Source organism: Cervus canadensis, chromosome 4 (assembly GCF_019320065.1).
Source record: "Cervus canadensis isolate Bull #8, Minnesota chromosome 4, ASM1932006v1, whole genome shotgun sequence".
Classification (NCBI taxonomy): Eukaryota; Metazoa; Chordata; class Mammalia; order Artiodactyla; family Cervidae; genus Cervus; species Cervus canadensis.
The window spans coordinates 90467368-90475755 of NC_057389.1; the positions used below are offsets into that span (position 1 = coordinate 90467368).

General features: G+C 52.9%; 1 protein-coding gene across 1 annotated transcript; it reads left to right on the forward strand.

Moving 5' to 3' along the window:
* Nucleotides 1-971: 971 nt before the first annotated feature.
* Nucleotides 972-4432, forward strand: CLEC4G (C-type lectin domain family 4 member G). The gene is made up of 9 exons (XM_043466467.1): nt 972-1085; nt 1646-1747; nt 2041-2094; nt 2281-2343; nt 2495-2599; nt 2929-3018; nt 3244-3392; nt 3512-3627; nt 3882-4432. The coding sequence occupies exons 1-9, from the start codon at nt 1031-1033 to the stop codon at nt 4018-4020; spliced, it is 873 nt and encodes a 290-aa protein (XP_043322402.1). The 5' UTR covers nt 972-1030; the 3' UTR covers nt 4021-4432.
* Nucleotides 4433-8388: the final 3956 nt, after the last annotated feature.

Genomic DNA, 8388 nt, shown 5'->3' on the forward strand with positions numbered 1-8388 from the left:
CAGGTGGATTCTTTACCAACTGAGCTTTCAAGGAAGCTCCTACTGGAATGTTAACTCCAAGGGAAAAGGAATTTGCTTCTTTGGGGGCATTGACATAGCTTCAGTTCCTTGGCATGTGGTAGGCATCCAATATTAGTTGAAAGAATGAGTGGCATTTGGAGGGTTTTGTGCCTGGGGATGGTGTCAAGGCTTGCCACATATTACTTCATTTGTTCATCACAGCATTCCTTGGAGGGAGGCCTTGTCATTGTCCCCCTTTACACAGAGGAGGAAAACAGAGGCTTCTAGAAGTTCCATATGGATACCCTATACATACACACCCAATTGTAGAGTCCAGAAGCTTAGCTGACTTCCCCTCAACAATCGGCAATGTTCTCCCTTCTGGCGGAAGAGGACTGAATGAAGCTCACGTCAGTTGCAACTTCTAGCTGGCACCTGCAGCAGAGCTGAAAAGGGATGAGGAGCTGGCACAGGGTGGGGTGGGGGGTGTGGGTAGAGTGGGGCGGGGAACCTGAAGGGGCTTTCTCAGGGACCAGAAGGGAGCGGCCTTGAACTTGACTGGGTTCACCCTGTCTCTCTCTGAAGGAAGATTGCTGTCAGACCTATAAGAGGTGCAGACTGGGCTGGAAAGCGAAGCCCCAGCAGACTCTGGGAAGTGTCGCTGGAGCGAGTACTTGTGATGGTCCACCCGGGATGAGCAGCCTGGAGATGCTGCTGCTGCAACCAGGCCCGGGAGGCCGGATCTGCACATACATAAACACACACGCATGCACACACTTCACTCCCCACCCCTTCCCCCACACTTCTTCTCCCCCTCCACCCCCCCAACTCCCAACTTCCCCTCCCACCCCTCCCTTACTCCAGCCCAGCCCAGCCCGGCCCAGAAAGGGTCCATCTCTGTGATTGGTCCGTGGTTCTCGGTACCAGGAATTGAGATCAGGAAGATGGGAAGGAAGGAAGAGGGTGGGTAGGATGGGGGAGGGATGGGACTACATTTGTATCTACTCCCAGAGCTAGGCGCCTGCTCACCATGGACACTGCAGGGTACAGAAAGTGGGACGGCAGGCAGGAAGAGATCCCTGGAGGTATGAGCAACCGGGCTGCCTCAGAGGTCCCCTTGGGTCCCTCTCTGGCCAGTGGTTTGGGGTTTGATGGGGAAGGGAGGGGCTTTCCAGGTGGCGGTAGTGGTAAAGAACCCCCTTGCCAATGCAGGAGACGTAAGAGATGTGGGTTCATTCCATCCCTAGGTTGGGAAGATCCCCTGGAGGAGGGCATGGCAACTCACTCCAGTATTCTTGTCTGGAGAATCCCATGGACAGAGGAGCCTGGCGGGCTACCATCCATAGGGTTGCAGAGTCAGACAACAGTGAAGCGATTTGGCACACACGCCCACACGCACGGGGGAAGGGAGAGGATCAGCCAAGAGAGAGCTTATGTAGTGGGTGCAGGAAAGACACCACAGATCCTAGAGTCAGCCGGACCTGGTTTCAAATTCCAACTCTGCCGCTTAGGGACTGTGTGACCACAGGCAAGTTACTGCCCCTCTCTGAATCTCAGTTACCTGGGAAAAACCCAAGTGACTGGGGCTGTCCTCGGAGCCCAAGGATCCAGGGAGGAGCTCAGGAGTCCGTTTGTGTTATCCCAGGGCACTGGGGACGCTGGGGACAGAGACCCCTCTTCCTGGTCTTGGCTTTCATGGTCATCACAGTCCTGTGGACCCTCATTCTCAGCGTCCTGTTTTCCAAGGGTGAGTGACTGGATGATGGGAGATGGCGTGTGCACCGCCACCCCCTGGGGAACATAGACGTTTTCTGCGCCCCGGGGCACACCAACCAGATCCGGGACCTCTGCCTGGGTCTGAGTGCGAACACCCACGTGTGCGAGCCTGCGCGAACCTGTGCATGTGCCGGTCCTATGTCGGTGTGTGTGCGCTTCACGTGCGCTGCACATCTGTCCGCCCCCTTCTGTGCACCCCATGACCCGGGTCCCCGCACTCCCAGGGGCCGAGGGGAGAGTTTTCGAGTCCTCCTCTCTCCGCAGCGTCCACCGAACGCGGGGCGCTGCTTGACCACCAAGGCCTGCTGAGCACAAACGGTACGGAGAGAACAGAGGCTCTTGCCAGACTTCGGGGGCAGAAGGGTCTCGGACCCCGGTGTCGGAGTAGTGGGCGGGAGGGCGGGGATCCCACGGTCCGCGGGGCTGGCCCTGGAGTTGGGTGGGGTCCTGGGGGTCCCCGAGGGTGACTTGGTGTGTGTGCGGGCGGGCGTGGAATCCTTCCAGTCTCCAAACAGACGGCGGTGCTGGGTATCTTGAAGGAGGAGGTCCGAGCGTGCAATAGCTGCTGTGAGTAAGACGGTGGTGGTGGGCTGGGGGCGAGGGGGTGGGACTTGTGGCCGGGATTGGAGGAGGCGAGTGGGAGCGGGGCTCGCGGCGCGTAGGGGCTGGGCGGGCTGACCTCAGGTGTCACGCTCCCGTCACCTCACCCCCTCCCCAGGCCTGGGGACGCAGGCCCAGCTGCAGACAGTCAGCAAGGAGCTTGGAGAGGCAAGGTCGAAGTTGTTGCAGCAGGAGAGTGCCCTAAAAGAACTGAGCGAGCGCGGTGAGTGCGGGACCACCCCTGACCCCTCACCCCGGCTGTTACCCGAAACTTGATTCACTCTGGACCCTTCTGTGACCCCCCCCCCCACACACACCTATCCTGTGATCGTGACCATTGACCCAAATCGTGTCCCCCATCCTGACCCTGACCTGTGAACTCTAACTGCAAGTCCTAACCCCAATCACAACGGGCACCCTACCCAGCTCTAACAGTCCTTGACAGTGATGTCATTCGTGACCTTGGCACTGACCACGGACGTGGATGCTGACCTTAACTAATCATGATCTTACCCTCGACCCTGACTCTAGCTATACTTTTCTCCCTCTCAGTGACCCAGAGCCTGGCTGAAGCCGGTAGGGACCGTGAGAACATTCGCACTGAGCTCTTCCGGGCACTGGAGCAAGCCCGGCTCGGAAACAGTGAGCACGCGGGGAGGGCGGCGAGGGGAGAGGCTCAGTGGACCCTGCCCGGGGTTCCCTGATCCGCCTGGCCCCGCCCTTTGACCTTGGCCTGGTCTCGGTGGTTCCAACCCTGGGCCCGGGGTGGCGGGGGGCGAGGGGATGTTGTCCAGCATCCCCCTCTCCAATCCACTCGTCGGCTCCACTTGGGAGCAAACCATCTCTTTGACCCTCGCCACCCTGCAGGCTCCTGCAAGGAGTGCCCCGAGTCGTGGCTGCCATTCCAGGGCTCCTGTTACTTCTTCTCCACGCTGCGGGCCACGTGGGTGGAGGCACAGCAGCATTGCGAGCGCTCCGGCGCGCACCTGGTGATCGTCGGAGGCCTGGAAGAGCAGGTGCGAAGCCCGGGCTGCCTGCGAGCCGGGAGAGGGCGGAGTTTACCCGAGGGGCGTGGCCTGGGGTTAGGGGGCGGGGCAGGAGGGACTCCGCCGGCTCAGTCTTCCGCACCGCCCAGGGTTTCCTGAGTCGGAATACGCGTGGCCGCGGTTATTGGCTGGGCCTCAGGGCCGTGCGCAAGGTGCGCAGGATCCAGGGCTACCAGTGGGTGGACGGAGTCGCGCTCAGCTTCAGGTGAGAGAAGGGACCTGGGGAGGCTGACCGTTCGGATTCTAGGGGAAGTGCTTCGGCCAGATCATAGGGTCTCCTTAGGGCTGGGCGGGCCAGACCCCAGGAACCGACTAGGGTTAAATTCTGGGCTGAGAAAGTTATATACCAAGGTGTTAATTCTCAGCATGTGTGGGTTAGACCCAAGTAATAAACAGGTTAGAACTCGGAAAAGCCTAGCTTTTCAGCAACACCGCCTCCCCCCGGTCAAACCACTGCAGCCACTGGAATCGGGGGGAGCCCAACGACTCTATGGGGCGCGAGGATTGTATCATGATGCTCCGCACGGGGTTGTGGAACGACGCGCCGTGTGACAACGAGAACGACAACTGGATCTGTGAGAAGAGGCTCAGCTGCTGACCTTGCCCCTGGCCCAGAGCCGCGCCCACTGGCACTTGTCCAATCGCTTGAGCCGCTCACCTTCCTGGCTCCGCCCACCACCGTGAATTCCCCTCCCCACCCAACTCTAGCAATAACCATGGCGCCACCCACAGCCCAAGCCAGTAACTGCACGGGGAGACTTGCGCTCCAATCTCGCTGCAACCCCTCACCCGTGGACCTCACCAAGTCTGCTCCCGCTCCAAAAATCTGAGCTCCTTGGACCCGTGATCTGACCCCCATCGCCCTCCCTAACCAAGGCCCGGCGACTCAGGGATGGAGCTGTTTGAGTTATTTGCATTTTTACTCCAGGTGAGCTGCCTCAAAGATAGGGGATTTTGTGAACCTTCTTGGCAGCCCTAGGGAGCATCAATAAATGAGAAAATGAATCTTGGCTCCTGCCTCTGATCTAAGCTTTATCTCAGAGACTCTAATGTAATTCATGTGAGTGACCGTGACCTCAGGGGCCCACGTGCAAGCACGTGTGTCCGACTCTTTCCTACTCCATGAACTGTGGCCCACCAGGTTCCTCTGTCATGGGATTTCCCAGGCAAAAACACTGGAATGGGTTGCCATTTCCTTCTTCAGGGAATCTTCCTGACCCAGGGATCGAACCTGCATCTCCTGTGTCACCTGCATTGGCAAGCAGATTCTTTACCACTAGAGTCACCTGGGAAGCCTCCAGGGGCCGATGATTTCACCCCCATCCCAAACCCAGTGTGTAAGTTGCATTGGGTCAGGGGGGTTGTAGAGCCCTGGGAACACAGGAATGAGTCAGACCCTGTCCCTATGCCCTGGGACAATGTGACCAGTGACTAGACTGAGAAATGCATGGAGGAGTCTCCTGTGTCCCCAGAAGAGGGACTCTGCTGAGATGCTGCAGTGCTGGCCCAGTTCCCTGAGGAGACTGTCACCCTGTTGAGATTACAGGTAGCCTGACACAAGGCCCCGACACAGAGATGGGAGAGGGGCAGCTCGGATCTGGTGAGCCGACTCCTTCTGTCTTGGGCACCCCAGGTCCTGTGAGGAGTTCAGGAAATACATCCAGAAAAGATGGACTTTGGAAGAACAATGGGATTTCAACTCTGACAGTGGAGCTGGGAAGGGAGGGCTTTGCAGACAGAGGGTGTTGGCAAGTAGAGGGTGTCACTGAGCCCATTTCGGGGTGGGGGTGGGGAATGTGAGGAACACACAGCCTGAATTTATCAACTGGGGACTTTTGATCTGAATTTACCCAGCACTCCCATCCTGGGGACCTGGAGGCTCTCCCAGGTTTTCCAGTGGAGACAGGTCCAACTGTCCAACCGAGGGGAGTGACAGGCTAGCAGCATTTAGTTCGGTGCAAAGCTGAGTCCAGAACCAAGCTGCCCAGCCCTGAGCGCATCCACTGAACAGGAAGAGGAGGGATCAGCACCGAAACTCCCTGACCAGGCGGAATCTTTCAGTGTCTCTGAATCCTCTAAACTGCAGCCCAGAGCAAGGCAGTGACCTTGCCCAGGAGCTGTCTGGACTTCTGGACAGATATCGTACCTGGCAGACTGTTGGTCAGACTGATGGATTTCTGGATAGTCAGCTAGGGAGAGTGCATGAGCTTCCTACTGCTGCTGTAACAAATGTCCACCAGCTTGGTGGCTTGAAACAATATACAGCTATTCTACACTTGTGGAGGTCAAAATTAGTTTCACTGGGATGAAATCAAGGTCGCCAGGATCAGGGTCCCTCCAGAAACTCCATATGACCCAGCAATTTCACTTCTGGATAGATATTCAAAGGAATTGAAAGTGGGTTCTTTAAAAAAGTTTTGACTGGGCTAGGTCTTAGTTGCTGCACACAGGCTTTCTCTACTTACCTTGCATGGGCTTCTTATTGTGGTGGCTTCTCTTGTTGCAGAGAACAGGCTCTAGGGCTCACAGGCTTCAGTAGTCACAGTGCAAGGGCTCAATGGCTCCACAGCATGTAGAATCTTCCCAAACCAGGGATCGAACCCATGTCTCCGGTATTGGCAGGCAGATTCTTAACCACTGAACCACCAGCAAAGTCCTGAAAGCAGGGTCTTGAAAAGATATTTGCATACCCATGTTTATAGCAGCATTATTCACAATAGCCAACCAGTAGAAGCAACCCAAGTGTGCATCAATGGATGAATGGATAAACCAAACCAAACAAGCTCATGCATACAATGGAATATTATTCAGCCTTGAAAAAGGAAGGAAATTCTGACACATACTGTAACAGTATGCTGTGTGAAATAAACCACTCACAAAGGACAAATGCTGCTGCTTAATGGATACAGAGTTTCAGTTTTGCAAGAGAAACAATTCTGAAGATCCCTTACAGAACAATGTGAATATACTTTTTTTGGCAGCACTGGGAATCTTAGGTCCTCTAACCACAGAGGCCTAACCACTGGCCCACAGTGGGAAGTCCCCAGTGTGAATATACTTAACACTCCTGAAGTGTCCATTTAAAAATGGTTAAGGTGGTATGATTACAAGGGAAGAAGAAATGTTTGGATGGAGGTAGCTCTTTTTCATCACAAAATATATTCATTCTACATATAATACATTTCATAAAATTTTATGAAACATTTCATAATGTTTTTAATAAAAGGCTGAAAAATGCAAAAAATAGTGGTTAACATGGTGAATTTTTTTTCAGGTTTTAAAACTTTTTATTTGCATATTAAAAAAATTGTGCATTCCAATAATTAAAATAATTTGAACAACAACAACAAAAAAAAATGGTACTCTGATTAAACTGCATTTTACAGCCCGCAGAACACCTTGGACCAGCTTTTTACTCTAGATTTCACTGTCGTCCCACCCAGCTTCCTCCTTCACCAACATGCAAGTTCTTTTCCTTCCCTGCCAGGCACACAGGCAGATAGGAGAGGCAGGCGCGGCCTGCGTTGTCAGTAGTTCTCCATTCTTTGATGTGAAAAGGGGTAGCACAGTCATTTAAACTCGATCCAACCTCTTTGCATCTTACAAAGTTAAACAGCTAAAAGAAGTAAAATAAGAAGGCAATGCTTGTGGAATGTACAGTGCACACTGGCGGCGCACGCTTCATTACGACTCGCCTGCTTGCTTCTCCTGTTCAATCGTTTCTTTCGAAGGCAGTGGGTTTTTCTCTTGCGTTTCCGTTTTCTTCAACTTATCAAACTTCTCAATCTCAGCCATATCGGGCTTGTCAGACTTTGTTGCAGAGGGCGCAGAGCGAGCTGCGAGCGAGTGAAGTCTGGTCTGCGCTGTGGCCGCCGCCGAGTGCCCATGGTGAATTTTATCTTACGTGTATTTTTCCACAATTTCAAAATTTTTATTTTCACTTTATTATTATTATTATTTTGCCAAGCTGCCCTACCTTATAGGATCCTAGTTCCCCAATCAGGGATTGAACTCATGCTCCCTGCAATGAAAATGAGGAATCCCAAACACTGGACCGCCAGGGAATTACCCCAATTTTTTATTTTAAATGCACTTATTTTCAAGTTAACAAGTTTTGAGGACTGTATACAACTGTGTAGCCACCACTGTATTGCAGATACAGAACATCTCCATCAGCCCCTAAAATTCCTTCTCATCCCTTCCCAGTCAGTCCGCATCCTCTTCCTTCCCCCAGGCCACCATGACCTGCTTTCCATCAGTATTGACTAGATTTGTCTTTCCTCAAATGCCATATAAACTGAGGCATACAGTGTAGAGTGCTGTCATTTGTTTCTTTTTCTTTTTTTAAAAAAAAATATTTATTTATTTTTGGCTTCAACGGGTCTTAGTTGGGCTTGGTGTTGGGGCTCTAGCTGCAGCTCATAGGCTCAGATGCCCTGAAGCATGTGGGGTCTTAGTTCCCTGACCAGGGACTGAACCCACATCCCCTGCATTGCATGCTAGATTCTTAACCACTGGACCACCAGGGAAATCCCTGAAGTTTGTTTCTTTTCATTGCCAGATCATTTACTACTGGCTGGCTGAACTGCCTTCTGTGTGTCCAGTCACCTGTTGACAGATGTTTGGCTTGTTTCCAATATGAGACTATGAATGAAGCTGCTATGAACAATCTTTTTATGGATTTAAGTTTTCACTTCTCTTGGGCAAATACCTGGGAGTGGGTCAGATAGGAGGTGAGGATTAACTTTATAAGAAATTGCCAAATGGTTTTCCAAAGTGGTTGCACCATTTCTGCACACCCAGTGCTCAGTAATGTCTCGAGCCTGCAGTAGCTGGGATGGGGGGGTATTTTTTTTTTAAGATTTATTTATTTGATTTTTGGTTGTGCTGGGTCTTCATTGCTGCACACAGGCTTCTCTAGTTGCGGCAAGCAGGGGCTACTCTTCATTGTGGTGCTTGGGCTTCT

Bases quoted from the DNA above. Each gene is read 5' to 3' on its own strand.
- CLEC4G (XM_043466467.1), top strand. From the start codon at position 1,031: ATGGACACTGCAGGGTACAGAAAGTGGGACGGCAGGCAGGAAGAGATC. The intron at 3,019-3,243 runs GTGAGCACGCGG...GCCACCCTGCAG, and splicing joins GCAAGCCCGGCTCGGAAACA to GCTCCTGCAAGGAGTGCCCC. The intron at 3,628-3,881 runs GTGAGAGAAGGG...AAACCACTGCAG, and splicing joins GGAGTCGCGCTCAGCTTCAG to CCACTGGAATCGGGGGGAGC.